The sequence below is a fragment of the Clarias gariepinus genome, chromosome 13 (genome assembly GCF_024256425.1).
Source record: "Clarias gariepinus isolate MV-2021 ecotype Netherlands chromosome 13, CGAR_prim_01v2, whole genome shotgun sequence".
NCBI lineage: Eukaryota > Metazoa > Chordata > Actinopteri > Siluriformes > Clariidae > Clarias > Clarias gariepinus.
This window is the reverse complement of record NC_071112.1, coordinates 5,592,501-5,610,920: the sequence shown is the minus strand read 5'-3', so window position 1 is coordinate 5,610,920 and position 18,420 is coordinate 5,592,501. Positions and strand designations below refer to the sequence as shown.

Below are 18,420 nucleotides of genomic sequence, written 5' to 3'. Positions count from 1 at the left end.
CCCAATGCTCTGTTTGTGCTCGTGTTTCGGAAGGACAATGAGAAGCTGTGATAATGAGCGCATCTCAATAGTAGGATCCTAATGAGAAGCGTTACAGAGGAATGAACCCAGGGGCCGAGTTAACTTATAGTCAATAGTCACAATTTAACTCGTTATTCGCACCTGAGGGCTAAATACATCTTTGAGTAGTTGTGTGATAGGGAATGAGAAAATATTAGAGATAGTACGTCGACATCGCAAGAGCGATTCATCAAAACCACAATAATTTAATGAACTAAGTGAAGCTCCTTCATTTCATGTCTATCAAGCTTAACCTAAAATATTCTGGTACTATGTATACGTAGAAGAATCCATGGTGTGATCAAACTTCCTGAAATCAGACATCTAGACCCTGACTCTTGGGGATTGTATACAGTCCATATGTTTTGGAAATGCGCACTCATTCTCATTCACATTCTTTAATTGTTTTCTTTACTTAGTAGATGATTCTGACATAACACTTAGTTTACAACAAAAGAGAACATTAATGGCGCCTACAACAAGATTATTTTCAAACCTCATTGTCGGTCTGTCTGTCCATCAGTCCTATCTTTTTGATATCTTAATTTTGTAACGTGCCACAGGCAGATTTCTTAATGCTACATCTCGAATAATTAACACCTGGACAGTTGCTATAGATTTTGTTAAAGATTGGATTTGATGAAGTGATTAATTTTGGTTTGTCAATTAAAGCCATGTGTGTTTTTAGTTGTTTATTATTTATTTAGTTTCTTTCCATTTCCAACTCTTGAAGCATTGCATGTGTTCATAATGAAATAATCAATAAAAAGTAACTAGCGGAAAATAAATAAATAAATAAATCAGACATCTTTGTACTGCACCTGGACAATTTTTTTTATACGCAAGTAAAATCCTGATTATTGATTAAACGCTAACAAAGATAGTATAACCCATTTTAAATTATCTGATTTATATTCTATTCAATCAATTCTATCTTATTTTATGTCTATAGCGCTTTTATCAGTGGTCATTGCCACAAAGCGGTTTTACAGAATCAAAACAAATTACGGAAATGAGTTAAAAAATTTAGGTAATATGTGTAACTTAATTAAGTAAATAATTAATTACCAGTTACATCCAGGCACTAACAGTTAAGGGTTAAAAGTTAAAGGTCCTATATTTGACTATTTAACAAGCTAACCCAGATCTCAGAGCTGCCTTAAACTTACCTCAACTTCCTTTAATTTCTTATGGGCATCGATAGAAGACTACAGTTTAAAAAAAAAAGAAGCTTTTATTTCAAATACTTTTCCTTCCCGTGAAAAATCTGTACAAACGAATACGTCCCGCCCACAGAGGCAGGTTTTGCTCTACAGGAGTCTCTGCGTCTTCCCTTACACCCTATAGCTTTCCTAAACGTTCCTTTTTTGATGAGAAAAAATTGCCGTTTTACTTTAAATCCCTTTTTTTTTTTTTATTTTATTTTTTTTTTTTTATGAGGGCTCCTCCAGCAGTAACAGGATCTCATTCATCTCTTTAGTTAATATTAGCTGGCTTTCTAAGCTAGTATCAGTTTAGGATATTGATGGGCGTGGTGTATCCCCAATGTTGTTGTTTACAGTGTACAATGTACACGATTAAATAATCAAGCAGCCATGGAGAATGATTACAAATCTTTTTTTAACACCAACTCTCTGCCTCTTTCTTGCTCACTTAATAGGCATCAAGTGGCGCTTCTTCAGCTACATTGAAGCTTGACCGTTTCAGTCTGGACTCTCTCGACTGAGTGGAAGGCAAAGTGAAAGAAAAGACAGAGGAGGGAAAAAAGAAAGAGAGATCAGTGGCCCATCCAGACCCTGAGCAGTTGATCACAGAGGATAACGAGATTGTCAGAGAGAAATCAGGGACTTCTCTGAAAGAAAGAAAGAAAGAAAGACAGAAAAAAGGCCAACCGCCATGAAGACTCACTGTGGTGGCAGCTAGTGTGTCAATGGACATCTAAAAGAAATGGAAAAAAAAAGAAAAGAAAAAAAAAAACCACGAAAATCTTGGCATGTCTTAGGGCAGACACAAAAGATGGCAACCGGTTAAATGATGCCAACATGGCAGGGGTTGGCATGGGCGCTGGGGCATGAGGTCGTGGCGGCTGCCCTCGCATGGATAGCTGCTATTTTGGCACACACGCGCTGACGCAAGCAGAGCCCGGGCGGTGCCGAACCAGTGCCAGCAAGCCGGCCGCTGTGAAGCGAGAGGAGATACGTTTGTCATGGGTGTTTTTTTTTTTGTTTTTTTTTTAGGAGCAGTAGGAGAGGAAGGTTGTTTAAGTGTGCGTATGAGAGAGAGAGAGAGAGAGAGAGAGAGAGCGCACACAAGTGCAATGTGAGGGAAGAGAGATTCTAGATCACAATCCCATCCTAAAGTAATTTCCTCACTGTACACGGGCCCATGTTCACCCTGTTCTCACCCAGCTGTTGTTTCCTTGCTCAGAAACCAGCGCAGCTACATCGCTCAGTGGGGATTCTTCAAAGGTCAAACCAAGGCTGTTAAACTCCTGCCTCATGTCTCACAAGCCAGTTTTGCAGATGCAAATCGCCAAACTTGAACAGATTACCTACTTCACTCGTTTACTGACAAATAATACCTCTGACACAGATCCAGAAGAAAAAAAGATTCCTTGAAAATAAAAAAAAGTACTCGTAGATCAGACTAGCCCGAGGTTTATTATACACACATCGTCACTGACACATTTAGCTAACGATGAGAGCGAGAGTTTGTGGTTTGACTTTGGGTCTCGTAACTCCGCCCCTTTTCACAATGACGATGATCATGAAATGAGTGAGAATGTGACTGAGTAAATAAATGAGAGAGAGAAAGAGAGAGTGTGTGTGTGTGTGTTAGTGAGAGAGAGAGAGAGACAGACAGACAAGGAGAGTGTGTGAGTGTGTGAGAGAGAGAGAGAGAGAGAGAGAGAGAGGGAGATGACACTAAGTCTTATCAGAGGCCTACAGATGGCGGTCCCGGATCAATGCACATGCGCCGCGATCAATGCATTTGATAAGGAATTAGGAAGAAAACTGTACATGCTATCAAAGGAGTTGTACATGGCATAATTATGATGGCGCGTGTGCGTGCTGTTGATACGGCGCCTGCGCTAAAGCAGCATGATTAATGCCAGAGATAGAGAGAGAGCGGAAAGAGATGGCTTGTGGGTTAAAAAAAAAAAAGCCCCCCCCTTAACCATCCTGCCAGAAAGATGGAGGAAAAAGAAATCATGTCAAAGTCTTCAGAATTCATCTAGAGAGAGAAGGGGGTGGGGGGGGAGGGGCTGTTTATTTTTAAATATATGGAGTGGGGGTGGATGGGGGTTAGAGGCCAGGTTTGTCCTACCTGAGATGATGACATCCGACATGTTTACAACTCCTAATGCTTTATAAAGGCTTCATAACACTATATGTCTCATATACACATCTCATAGCAGTTCATCACTTAATGACACGTATTAATGGCACGTTAAAGTGCCACGTCTATCGCAAGTATTATTGGCACGTGTATGTACAGTACACGCGCACACACAGAATCATGTCTTAGTGAAGACACGTTTTTACACATGTTCACAGCTCTGTGTGTGTGTGTAAAGTTCTGTCAAGCAGGAAACCTTCAGCTCTGAGGCGTCTGGCTGTCACAGGACGAGATAATTGGACAGAAAAAAGACCCGTTCACAGACAGTTCTCTTGTGAGCATACCCTTTTGCAAAATTCGCAAATACTAATGCCTTTGTCATTTACTGAAAATAAGGAATTGAACACACAAGCTACTATTTATGCATGTATACACACACGCACTCGCCCTCCACACTCCTGCTTGAGTTTGTATCTTCACTGAGACTTTGTCATCACATTAGTTACATCAGCATTCTACACACCAATCCACTTTACAATGTGTTAATAGTCTAGAGTTAATATAGACAATCTATCATGTTCAATTAAACCAACCCCTCTCTCTCTATCTGTGTGTGTGCGTGTGTGTGTGTGTGTGTGTGTGCGTGTGTGTGTGTGTGTGTGTGTGTGTGTGTGTGTGTGTGTAGAGACAAAGCAGAAATCAGTCAACGCGCCGGATTGAACAGCTGTAATTTCACATTAAAATGAGCAGAGGCAATCGGCTGTGCTTAAAGTGTACGTTTTTATCCCTCATATTTTATTCATAGGATGCAACTCTATTATAAGTTTCCAGTGTATGTATACGTGTGTGTGTGTGTGTGTGTGTGTGTGTGTGTCAGTAAGAATGAAAAACGTACAAGTAAACAAGGAGTCATTTGTGTTTATTTGAAACTGAGTATAGACGAAGAAATGAATGAAAGCGAGAGAGAGAGAGAGTGTTGTGTCTGGGCCGTCCCTTAGTTGTAGCTGAAATGTTCCACAATAGTTCTAATGTGTTTTTTTCCTTCTGATTTTATGAAGTAACACGGCTGTAAGTAAAGAGCTTGTAGAAATAGTTAAAAGGTTAAAGCTAAAAACAAGTTGATTGGCCGTGCTCTCTCTCAGGAGGCTCACTTGCGCCCCCACGTCAATCACAGTGACACTAACCAATCATGGGTGTCTGTGAGATCAACCGAGTGGAAGTGAGCACCCTAACAAGACGGGAGGGAATTAGAATGAAAATCTGGGAAAATACTGTAACATATGTGCAACATACTTATATATAAATATATGTAAAGCAGAATGTTTTTATTATTATTAATATCCCTGATTATCAAATATTTTTGTATTTAAAATGTAGTGACAAAAGTGCTTTATCAGTGGTCTCTCACATGCTTTACCTCCCTTGATCTCAGCACACACACACACACACACACACACACACACACACACACACACACCATGCAGTCGAGTTGTATCCATATTCACTTGCTTGCATCACTTTCTATCAGAAAGGGTCACGTGGGAAATTGTGGGAAAAAAATAATAATGAAGTGGCACTGCTGAAGCTCACTAATACACTAATGTTTGTGAATCTGGGTGAGACGGGCCGGCTGAGACCCCGGTGAGTCAAAGAAAAAAAAGTTGATGCTCTATTTAGGACAAATTGATCTGGGAACTGATCTCAGGTCTGCTGTAACAACAAACATCACTAACACACTCACCAGTGAACATTCACCCTTTATATTCACTTTAAACATGATTTAATGTTGGTACAAAAGCACGAGTGCAAAATTACTTTAATACTTTAACCTTATTATAAAGTAAAAAATATATAGAAGTGATGAAATAAATATTAAGAATTTGAAATGATCGAGTAACACATAAGGTTCCATATTTATTTTATGTTATTATTTTTTTACTTTCAGTGAAATATTTATTTATTATAGTTGTGTTTTTTAGAGGTAGCTGTCCAAACCTGCCTGGCCCTACAGTATGTTTAAAAGTACTTGCCCCCTTTGGTAAATCATGAATAAACTGTGATTTTCTTTGGACAGCTGAGTTAAATTTCACTTGCCACACCAAGGGCCTGATTAGAACCTGTCTGACAAAGTAAAACACGATTAAAGATCTCAAAAAACAACAACATTATCTAAAGAAATTTAACAACAGAGTAGAAAGTAACTGACACGAATTAGTCTGGAAACGGTTACACAGTCATTTTTCTAAGGCTTTTAGACTCCAACAATGCACAGTAAGAATCATTATCCACACATAGGGGGGAAAAGAAAACAGTGGAAAAGTGTTGAACCTTCTCAGGAGAGACCGGCCTACCAGAATTACTCCAAGAGCACGACGGCGCCTCATCTACGAGATCATACAAGAACCCAGAAGGATATCTAAAGAACTGAAGGCCTCCTTTTCCTCAGTTAAGGTCAGTGCTCATGGTTCAACAATAATAAAGAAACCGGGGGGACAAAAATGGCATCCATGTGAGAGTTCGAGGCGAAAGCTTCTGCTGACCAGAAAGCTCATGAAGGCTCGTCTCACGCATCACTTTGGGGGCAAATATTAAAATTATGTAAACTTATTTAAACTTTGTACTTTTTATTTCAGTATGAGAAGACGACATTACTTCTAAAACGAGAACGATTGTCCCAACACTTTTATTACCAAAGCAGCTCGGGAAAAAAAAATGGTGGACAAACCACTGTGGGAATACACAAGAGATGTCTCTGTCTCACATGTTCTCTCTCTCTCTCCCTCTCTTTCTCTCTCACACACACTCACACACACACACACACACACACACACACACACACACACACACACACACACACACAGGGAAGCTGGCATAAGTTCAAAGGTTTGTTCTGTCTCTCCCCTACAGAGGGGGTCACGGGCATCTCGGAAAAGTCACTTCAACAGAGAGAGAGAAGAGAGAGAGAGAGAGAAGAGAGAGAGAGAAGAAAAAGAGAGAGAGAAAGAAGGAGGGGCCCCATCGGTATGAAGTCCAATTAAACTAATCATAACGAGCCACTGAGCATGAGGGAGATCACCTGGAATCCCCCCACTGCCCTCCCGTTACCCCTCTTGCCCTGCTCTCTCTCTCTCTCTCTTCCTCACGTTTTCTTTCTGTCATAATTACCCTGGCCAGAGTTGTGTGAAATTACCCCTCTGATCAGCTGCTGCTTCAGAAACCTGGCTCCGAGCGCTCCACAATTGAACTCAACACATACATAAACATTATTCCCACCTTTCTCTACTTCTTCCCTGCTCTCGTCCATCACTCCATCTTTTATTTCTCTTACAAGGACAAATACAGACAGGAAAGACAGATGAGGAAAGCCTAATGTATGGTGGTGTGTGTGTGTGTGTGTGTGTGTGTGTGTAAGGGCACATAGCGTTTTAATGATTGCTCATTAATTACTCATTATAGCCAGTGGCTCTGTGTGTATGTATGCGTGTGTGTGTGAGTGTGTGAGTGTGTGTACATGTGGTGTCAGACTTCCACCCCTAATAGATTGTGAAGGCCACCTACCTACAGCCATCAGGACCAGAACAAAACCATCATTACTGTGACGCCTTTATCAAAGACCCAAAACACACACACACACACACACACACACACACACACACACACGAAAACCGAAGAACAGAAGGGGTGAACTTAGATCAAAGGCAGAAGCTTCATGCTGGATGCTGGAACCAAATTAGCATGGCATGCTGGAAAGCGGCTGACAGACACAGACACAGACACACACACACGCTGTTGATGAGAGGGGAGGGATTAGTGACGCGACCAGTGAAACACACCAGCAGTCACAGACAAAGACACAGACTAAAAACACACACACACACACACACACACACACACACACACACACACACACGGTGGCTCAGTGGTTAAGATTCTGAGCTAGTGATCAGATGGTTGTGAGTTCAAATCCCAGGACTGCCCGAGTGCCCTGGCTGACACCCCTGAGCCTCACCTGATCGGGTTGAAGACGACGTGGATAAAATAAAATTTACTAAATAATGAAGATACAAATGTAAATGACTATATACAGCCATATAAGTAAATCTCACACACATTCCCAAACACATTACTGTACGTCCTAATCAAACATTGTCTCAGGTGTTGTGAAATCAAGACCCGTGGCATTGGAATGTAATGAGACGTGTGTAAGACATGACTAAAAGTGAGAACTGAGGGTAGACACGCAGGAATGTTTGTTAGTTAGAATTGATCTGTGAACTAAAGCTGTTTCAGCAGAATATAATCCATCACAGAGCAGCATCACTCAAACACAGCAGAAATAACTGATCATACACTAAAGGTGACAAATATAGAGGCCACACCCCCTTGACTAGGACAACTGAGACCAGTCCTCATTTACAGGGACTGAACTACAGAAGCCTGCGTTCCTTTACTGTGACAGACCTATAAGGCCACGCCTTCTTCACTGGGACTGACACATGAGGCCACGCCTCCTCCACTGACGATGACAGACACACGAGGCCCCGCCTCCTCCACTGATGACAGACACACAAGGCCACGCCCCCTTCGCTGGGGCTGACGGACGCACGAGGCCGCACCTTCTTTGCTTAGGGCTGACGGACACACGCGGCCACGCCTCCTTCACTGGGGCTGACGGACACACGCGGCCACGCCCTCTTCGCTGGGGCTGACGGACACACAAGGCCCCGCCTCCTTCGCTGGGGCTGACGGACACACAAGGCCACGCTTCCTTCGCTGGGGCTGACTGACATATGAGGCCACGCCTCCTTCGCTGGGGCTGACGGACATATGAGGCCACGCCTCCTTCACTGCTGAGACTTTGATCTGTAGGAATTGGACTCTGCAGCTCTTGTAAATTTACATCAAACAGAAGAACATGAGAATCCAGTAACTGTAAGGAAACAGAGGTTATTTTTCCTAAGTGAGCTGATACTGAAGATCAGTAGATCTGAAAACCAAAAGATTCAGATGACGAAAAAAGTCTTTATTGAGCTTTATTACATTGTGCCCTGTCTTGTCTGCCACTGCTCACACTTCCGTTCCCATTATCCCCTCATCTGTCCATCTTGTCTTCCTTTACCCCTCGTAATTGAATTAAAATTGTCCTTATGCACGCTGTGTTCGGCAGGGCCGCGTCTTGCAGAGGGCCCCGCGGCATGAGATAACACCCCCCTGCTCCCCTAATCAAAACAAGACATCGCTGAATCTAATCTAAATCGCTGCCAATTATCAGCGTGCCGAGGTCCACGCCAGCCTCTGATCAATGTTTTCTATTAAAAAAGCCAAACGATTCAATATGCCAGCGCGCTAATGCAACCGAGGCTCATTAGCACCGTTGTCCTTGGGAGAGATGCGCACATGCACGGTTAATTTGCGGCTAATCTACGAAACGGCAAACTGTTTCCCCTTCACCAACTCGTAGAGGACTTATGTTAAAGAGCCAGGAGGCGGGGTGAGAACAGCACTTTGAAAATCGACGCCTTTATTTTATTTTAGAAAAAAAAGACAGAGCCGCAAGGTTTAGATCCAGGACCAGCATTACACTTTAATACTGTATCTCCTGTCCATTACTAAAAACATCCCACTACCTAATTCAAGGACGTCTCGCTTTCTATCCCTCTCGTGCAAAGGCTCGCTTTATGATATTACATTACTACCAGAGGTGTGTGCTACTTTCTCAACAAATGCTGTGAGAATAATCAGACCGTGTTTACTGATGCTTTGAAAAATTTCCTGATGGAGTTTTCAAGAGTTGTAAAAACTTTGCCCACATCAGTGTGAGTGTTTATAGAGGAGTGTAAAAGTCTCTTCATCTGACGTACTCCCTTACCCATACTGTAGCTCATACAGTTAATGTATTAATCTCACATCCTTTATATTCTTATTTATACTGAATGAATAATCCAAATAAATGATTAGATAATGACGATAATGCACGGTAACAGCACTGCGATGTTTAACTATATGTATCACTCGTCCCAGGTGTTTTATAATTGTTAAACTACACTTACTGTAGCATGGGTGAAAGTGGGTCTGTACGGTGTGCAGTACTGAGGAGAGAGCTGCTGCATGCCAAAACCCACATTTAAAACCATTCACAGAAGCGCGTTCAGCAAGAACAGACATTTGATAATGTCATGTCATTTAAAAAACACTTTTTACCGCCTTACTTCTAAATTGTTCCAAATCCTTCTCTAACCCCTAATCACCATGTTGTGTGTAAAACAAGCGATCGTACACCCTACATAGGACACTAGCTTTCCATTTAACACTATTTGGGATTTAACCTTGGAACCCAAAAGTTAACGTAGCTGATATTAATTAGTTCCACCAGTTGTGAAAGGATATGTTTTGGCGGAGCTAATATCTGGTTAAATAAACAAACAAACCAATTTGTGGATATTAAATTGCGTTTGTGGAACCGTCGTATAAAAGCAATATCACACCTGTAGGTATCACAACTCTGCTGAACTCCCTCTCATGTGATATTTCTTAAGTAGAATAAAACATTTCTATCAATCTCACTCTTTAGCTTCATCTGCAATCTGTGTATTCTTATAATGTGTGTGTATAATTAATAAAAACACCCGCACCACCATGCTGCAGATGCGGGACATGATGGGATTTAGTGACATAATAATATTTAAAGGTCTACTATGCAGGAATAAGTTTATTTCATGTAGACTGTGGGCGTGCACCTAAACAGGACGGTATCTTCAGTCCATTAGCAGCTACATGCTATTCATTTTCAACTAATTACACAAACATCAGAGATAACATACAGACAGGATGGTCACACACAGACACACACGAGAGCCTGATCACCTTTGACTTGATGTGTAGAGTGTGTGTGTGTATCAATTATCAATGATGAACACTCCTAAGCATGAGGGGCGATAATTACATAAGCAACACACTGCTACTCAGTCATGGGGTGTTTTGCTCGAGAGCTTTGAAAATCATACAGCTGAAGATACACATGACAGAGATTAGGTGGCATTTGTCTGATGTTTAGCTGTTCAGTTTCAGTTGATCAAACCGTAGTGTCTCCTCAGACGCCTGCTCTTGCCTGACACAAGAAATGCGATGTGGTATTCCCCTGCTCTGTCTCACTGTCCTCTGTTTTGGCAGGTTCTGCATTCTGAGATGCTTTTCTGCTGGACACGGGTGTACAAGGTAGTGACTCTGGGTACTTTAGCCTTCCTATGAGTTTCGTTCTGAAAAATTGCTGTTAACTTACATTTTTTTCTTAATCCATTCATCTTTCTGATGCGATCATTAAATAAAACTCTTGATCTGTTATCTGCATGACCATGCTACGTGATTGGCTAAACAAGTAGGTCTTTCTACTTTTAACATGTATATGCATGAACGGAATATAAATCAATCGAGCGTTGACTCACGTCTATGACCTGTGGTGGGCGTGTGTGTGTAGGCGAGGTGGTGCTTGGGACGGTTTTGTTCCTGGCTTTCAGGGCGGCATCTCTGCGAGCCTGCTCCAGCAGGAGGCGAGCTCTCTCCTTCAGCTCCTCCTGACGAGACTGCACTTTCTGAAAAGGAAAGTAATAAAAAAATTAAAACCATGAATTTCGTTTAGCCAGGATTATATTTATGCTGTGTTGCTTGCTTGTTATATGCGCGCTTCTGCAATTCAACATGCGGCTGGAAATGTACTATAAATAGCTCATGCTGTGATGAAGATTTATCACGACAAAAAGATTTGAATCCAAGCAGAAAGCAGAATTATGAAGTGCTGAAAATGTTTAGCTATTAATCAACACACATACACAGGCATATATAATGAAACCAATCTATGGCTCAAACTTGGTCATAATTATTTATCCGCGTTAAAAAACAAGTAGTTCGTTAAGATTTCTAGATTAATCCCATGTGTTAACGTGTTAATATTGACATGTGCGTGTGTGTATAGATGGAAGTTTGGATAAAACCAGACACGGAAAAAGAATGTAAAAAAAGTGAAGCAGTTGGCACAAGCTACTTTTATAGCACTTACTGGAGACCCCTGGACATCTGTGAGTAACCGTAACTACCTCGGTGTAACAGCACATCCAAGTTTATCATTTGAAAAATTATATTTTAACAGTTGTAAACTGTTAGTGTTTGAGATATTATAAACCAGCATAATCTGTTTTTTAACCAGTTTGCTAAATGCATTTCTTTATTGTTTATTGAATGTTTATAATAAGTAAATCTTAGGCTATTTAAAAATTGTAATTAATCCACACTACGACCATGATTTAACAAGATCAAAGTTTTTAATTGATTGACAGCTAGAATATATGTACGTGTGTGTATGTATGTATGTGTGTGTATGTACAGTGTGTGTGTGTCTGTGTGTGTAAATATGTATGTGTGCGTGCGTGCATGTATGTGTGTGTATATGTGTGTACGCATGTATGTATGTATTTGTGTATGTATATATGTGTGTATGTATGTACAGTATGCATGTATGTGTGTGTGTGTGTGTATGCATGTATGTATGTATTTGTGTATGTATATATGTGTGTGTGTATGTACAGTATGCATGTATGTGTGTACGTGTGTGTATGTATGTGTATATGTATGTGTATGTGTGTGTATGTACAGTATGTGTGTGCGTGTATATATGTATGTGTGTATATATATATGTATGCAGGTGTGTGTGTATATATATGTGTGTATGCATGTATATATGCTTGTGTGTATGTACAGTATGTATGCATGTGTGTGTGTGTGTGTATGTATGTATGTGTGTGAGATGTGTGTGTGTATGTAATTAAAAATATACAACATAAAACAATAAAAAATTATTATTAATTTGCGATTAAAATTAAGTATTGTGTTGAGATTTCTAGAGTGATCCCATTCGTTAACGTGTTAATATTGACGTGTCAATACTCAATAAAATTTTATTTGTATATCGCTTTTAACAATTGTCAGTCGCAAAGCAACTTTACACAATCAAAAGAATTAACGTGTGTGTGTATGTATGTATGTATGTATGTATGTATGTGTGTGTGTACGTATGTATGTGCATGTACAGCATAATAAATAATGATGAATATCGTGTGCTTGCCTTTTCGTTGCTGGTGGACGCAGGAAGAGGCGCAGCATCCTGAAAGATAAACACCAGACAAACAGGTGAGAGACAGGTGGTGTTCAGGGTTTTGCCGTGTTGTTACTGGTTTAATTCGTTAAGCTCTGACGATGAACCTTCACTGACATCATCGCATTGACCAGACTAACACAGCTATCTTCAGACATCCACATGCACACTGTGTGCGTCCACAAACACACATCTGTTAAGGTCTTTTGTGGTTCCTGGTTATGCCAAGCGTGAAATTAAGGCGTGTGTGTGTTTGTGTGCTAAAGACAGACACAATATGAGGAAGTCCAGGTGTACAGTACAAGGATGAGTATGTATATGGATGTATGAGGAAATTAAAAGGTGTCTTTTTTGAGTTTGTAAGTTTGCATAACAAAACTCAAGATGAACTAAACTTCCTCAAATTTCTGTTTTATTTAAATTCTGACAAAGTATTAGAATAGCTGTTTATTATATACATGCTGCGTTACAACTACATGTGTTCCTGCGCCTTTAGATGAATCAGGTTTGACCATGAAGCAAGTGTACAATTTTTTTGTTGTTTTTTTCAGACCCTCAACTTGGAAACGATCAGACAGCAGTACATGTTGAGTTAGGTTACAAATCTGGCAAGTGTAAAGGTCATATGAAAGCATGAGAAAGTTCCCTGAGCTCTCGTGAACTGCTCGTGTGGGCGGAGTCATCCCTGGGGTGGAAAAAAAAGAAGCCACGCCCAGCAAGAGAGAAACATTTCATGACAAAATAAAGTCGATCGCTGAGAAGTACTTTGTATTGATCTGCGGTGACGAAGTGAAGCCGAACCACGTTAGCAAAAATAAATAAATGCCCCCGGAGCTGCAGTTTTTTCCTTTAAATCGTCACTCGTCTGTATGTGTGCGTGTGTGTGTGTGTGAGAGGGAGATAAATAAGGGTATGAAGCAGGAGGCTGTAGAGATGAGGCGAGGCTGTGGAGCGTGGCGAGCTGCAGGCGGGAGGAATATTGCGCAGGCTGCATTAATCACACGTCAGCCCCGTGATGACAAAAAGCCAATCACACTTAGTATGAGACGAAGTGACAGAGGGGGAACGGGCGGTGTGATAGCACAAACAGCTTACAGCTGCACGACCCAACAAGGGGAAGGAGGGGAAAGAAGAAGAAGAAGAAGAAGAAGAAGAAAAAAAAGAAAACGCTAAGGTGGGTTGACTGAGGATGTGCTTGCATATGTATACTAATGTGGATTCGTTCTGTGTGTGCATGGGTACGCACACGTTTCCTCACGTGCATTAGGGGGAAATTTATTCATCCGACATTTTTACATATGATTGGCTTGTGTTTGTGATTTAGTGATTTACATGTATAGTTCTGTGTGTAAAAAAAAGTAAAAAAAAAATGGATACATCTATACAACAAAACATACAAACAACAAAAAAAGAAACGAGATAGAAAATACAGACTAAAGAAGCAGCTACACTTTGTGCCTTTTCACAACCTTCTCTATCAACTGCAATATAATCAAGCGTCATAGAGATTGTTAAAAACAAACAAACAAAAACCTTCAGAATGATTGACGGCCAATCACAGCATAGTATAAGGAAAAGGGCAGGAATGAGCAGCGCATCGTGCCCAGTCCAGTTTAGGTTATTATGGGATTCTTAAAAGTACCTTGATTTTGTAAACATCCCAATCTGATATTGATTTTAGTTACAGTTTAAAATAAAAGATAGCAAATAATTTACTCCTGACCACGCAGGATGATGTGCTGCCTGCTAATGTTGGAATAGTTTAGAGTGCACAAAACATTCTCATCCTGTCTGCTTTTCCTTTTCCTTCCCTCAGACAGGATGTCGCACATCCTAATAGTCATGTGACTGCAAACAAACCTCTGTGCAAACAATTTAAAGTGACAGGAGAGGAAACAGTAGTCATGTAATGGTAATGTGTAGGCTGTTGCCTCACACTTTCGACAAAATCATATAAAAAAGCCCAGAAATGTGTGCAAATAAATGTGAGCGATATCGGTATTGACTTGTGATCGACTCATTGACATGATGCCTAACTACGTTTTGTGAAGACTGTATCGGTTGGACATCAGATTCTTTAGGGCAAAAATATTTGGGACTTTTTACAGGTGAATGCATCGATCTGGATGATGTTGAGAACAAAATAAACCTGATTAATAAAAAACTTTGTGCTCTTCTAAGGATCTGACGACTTTTAACTCGCTCATTAACTTAGATGCTTAAAATATTTGGACTGGTGATAAATTTAACAGATAACTAAGCTCTCTAGATACAATGTTACATACACTGCACATTACTTTTGATGATAAGCTGGCGGTATAAGTGAGGACAATCACCGACAATGTTACCGATAATTAATGGTAAATACTGCGCCGTGTGTGTGTGCGTGTCTAACAGATGTGTACTTGCACTTGTGTGCTTTTTGACAGGTATGTGTTAATCAGTGTATGTATTCTTGAAGAACTGTGGGCTTTACACCCTTGTTTATGTTTGTCTGAAACTTTTTACAGTTTACACTGCGCACCTGATACACATACATACTGTATAATTGCAGGTCTTGCAATCTGACTCCAGAAATAACCCGTGTCCTGGCAGGTGGAGGGATTCGCGTAGGGAAGCCGAGTAGGTGTTTACCTGGGTGTGTTTGTTGGGCACGTCCGTATGGTTGGTCTGTAACGAGCTGCTCTGTTTTGTCGTGATCTCTACTTCGTTCTGGTTAACACTCCTCTTCTTGTTCACGTCTGCGTCTCGGTTGTAGCTGAAGCCGACTGTGTGCGCGTGTGAAACAGGGGCCTGGGGTTGCGCTCCTCCCTCTGAAGGCACCCTCTCTTTTTCCTTCTCCCTTTCTCTCCCTGCATCGATCACGTCCTCTTTCACCTCTGGCGACGTGTCGGCTCTGGAAGAATCGAGGTTCGTTTTGATCGCCGCTGAGGACGGACAGGGAGGTGTTTCTGATAACCCGGTGTCTTCTGGCTCCTCCCCTTCCTCATCGGGCTGGGGTTTTTGTGTCTGGTTGTGAAGCTCGGCGTAGAAGGTATCGTGAGCCACGGAGCTCTCCGTGTCGGTGTGGAAATCGCCCACCTTGTAGGTGCTGCGGCCGGCCTGGGCCTCGATCTGCAACACGCTCAGCTCCTGGCCGCTGAAGTGAGCGCGGATCTGGTACAGGTACGTCATCACCGTCAGCTTGTCTGGGATCGCCAGAAGAACCATGTCGGCCGGCTCCAGCAGCCGAGAGATGCCCAGGCTGGCAAAGCCGTCGTAGGCCTGCATTACATACACACACATAACGCACAGTTCAACACACATTACCTCAGAGATGTAAACAAACCTGAAATTATGTCATTTTCAAAAAGAGACGAGCAACATTCATGGGTACAAACTGAACTATTTAAACCAAGTAATTAGTGATTTACCACAAGTGTCATCATCTAACAGTATGTATAACATGGGTTAAAGTAAAATCCACCTCTACTACTGGGAGTCCTGAGATTCCAGAGAGCCGCTGCACTACAGACAGTTTTTTTTCCATACATTTATAAGATCTGCTACAGTAATTTAGAATGGGTGTTCAAGTCAAACCGGGACTTGAGATGACATTTCTAGTGAATATGTGTGTCCCATGAACATTCGGTGAGTGGAACGTCTGATCCTTGACAATCATTCACCAACACGCACTTGCATGTTACAGGAACTCGGCTGGGAGTTATCGCCACAGTCCTGACCTCTCTCCAAGCCATTTACACATGTTGAAGGAGTTCCTGGGAGGCCAGCGACTTCCGATCATGGCTTTTGCGTACGGAAAAAACTTTCTATCTTGATGGTATCCAGGCACTGGGATAAGTTTATTAGTGTAGCAGGGGATTATTAAAAAAAAAAAAAAAAAAAAAAAAATTGAGTTTTTATTCTCATAACTGTGTTCTGTTATTCTACACATTAAAAAGTTCCGCTTTGATTTGAACAACCCTTGGTTTTTAGTTCAGGTGGGTTTGCATCCAGAGCACAGTTGACCAGCTGACAACCCCTGTTGTGGCGCATAAGGTGCTGAGAGGGGGGTAAATATTGGGCATGGATATTAAATAAGTGTAGGATGTAGGGTGTATGGCGAGAGTGCATGACTAGATTTGGAACAAGACAAGCAGAGATCGGTGGGCGGCAGAAGGCCGAGACAGCTAATGTCAAGGATGGTTCTCTCTGATAAGAGCTCGATATGAAGAAACACTAAACTAATCCCTCCTCAGTCTTATCATATACACACATCTCTCTCTCTCCACACACACTTCTACATTCTAGCCTGTCTGTGTCTATCAAGTGTAATTACACTGATTTGTCCTGATGTGAAATACAGACAGATAATCAAATAGGGAGGGAAAAAAACCCTCTCAATCCCTGATCAGATGATAGAGACGGAGTGATGGAGAGAAAGAGAGATTGAAAGAAGCCGGAGTGATAGAAAGAGAAGGAAATCACTTTCGTCAACTCATTTGGACAGAGAAATGCTTTAAATTGCTTGTCTTTTTGTCCCCTCTCTTGCTTTATCAAGTCTTGTATCAGCAGCGCGGTTAATTCCAGGTTACTGACAAGAGACGGGCATTGTCTACGCATTTCTCTCCTGTTTTTCCGCCAGAGTTTATCAGGCTTCTCTCTCCAGCAGTGTGTTTGTGTCTGTATCAAAACTAAGCTCTTTCTCAATTTAAAATTAATTATAACTTTCTCCCTCTGATCAGGACACATGAATGGGAGGAGAGAGAAAACAAAGAGGGAGACCTGTAGATGTTTCTGTTTGCTTATTAAAGGGTTATATATATATATATATATATATATATATATATATATATATATATATATATATATATATATATATATATATATATAAAATAAAACACACAGTATCAGCCAAAAGTTTGGACACACCTTCTAATTCAGTGTTTTTTGTTTAGTGATTTATTTTCTATAATCTGAAACAATACTGGAGATTTCAAAACTATGAAATAACACACGAGTTGTCAGTTGGTATTTTAAGACGTAAAGGTCAGCTGTTCTGGATCAGGTCTTGCAAGAACAGTATTGTGTCAAGTGTGTTTGTAAAACCCATCAAGCTCCATGATGAAACTGTCTCTCATGAAGACCTTCCCGAGGAAAGCAAGACCAGAACTGACCTCTGCTGCAGAGGAGAAGTTCATTTAGAGTCACCAGCCTCAGAAATCACCAATTAATAACCAGCACCTCAGATTAGAGCCGTTATGAAGAAGCTTTACAGAGCAGAAGTAGCAGATACATCTCAATATCAACTGTTCAAAAGAGATTTTTGTGTATTTTGGAACGCCTTCAGCATTGTTTTACAGTGTAGAAGAAAATAATCAGGAAAAATATAACAATTTAATTTATTACTTCATCTTTCAATCATACTTACTTTTATACCTCTTAATTGAATTTGCACATTTTATGTCATTTATATATTATTTTATATATATCTGTAACCTTTGTAAATCTATAAACTTGTGTATTCCATTTAAAATTTTTTTTTAATCATTTAGATTTTTATTTCATCTTATTTTGTTATTGGAAATGTTATCTTTTTAACTGTATTCAATATGTATGCAATTGTCCTTTATTGTAGTGAAACATTTCTATTATATCCTTTTAATTTTAGGTCACGGCTATTGTGTAAGAATTTCACTACATATCATACTGCTCATGGTTGTTTACATGACAAAATATGAATTTTAATGTGTACCTGAAATTTTTCCACATATTTCCTACTCATTTCAAATTTTCTTTTTTTAATTCTGTTAAGCTGCTTTGAGACAATGACCCATTATTAAAAGCTTTTAATTAAAATTGAATTAGAAGGTGTGTCCAAACTTTTTACCTGTACT

The 18,420-nt window shown here is 40.6% G+C and overlaps 1 protein-coding gene across 3 annotated transcripts in view; it reads right to left on the bottom strand.

Annotated features, from left to right (window-relative positions):
* The window catches only part of ehbp1 (EH domain binding protein 1), a 144,033-nt gene that overhangs the window by 47,715 nt on the left and 77,898 nt on the right, over positions 1 to 18,420 (bottom strand). For all 3 annotated transcript variants that reach the window (XM_053509610.1, XM_053509611.1, XM_053509612.1), the window contains exons 13-15: positions 15,179 to 15,808; positions 12,515 to 12,553; positions 10,842 to 10,988 (exon numbers count right to left, since the gene is read on the bottom strand). In XM_053509610.1, coding sequence (XP_053365585.1) covers positions 10,842 to 10,988; positions 12,515 to 12,553; positions 15,179 to 15,808 — 816 coding nt within the window. The remainder of the gene's footprint in view (positions 1 to 10,841; positions 10,989 to 12,514; positions 12,554 to 15,178; positions 15,809 to 18,420) is intronic.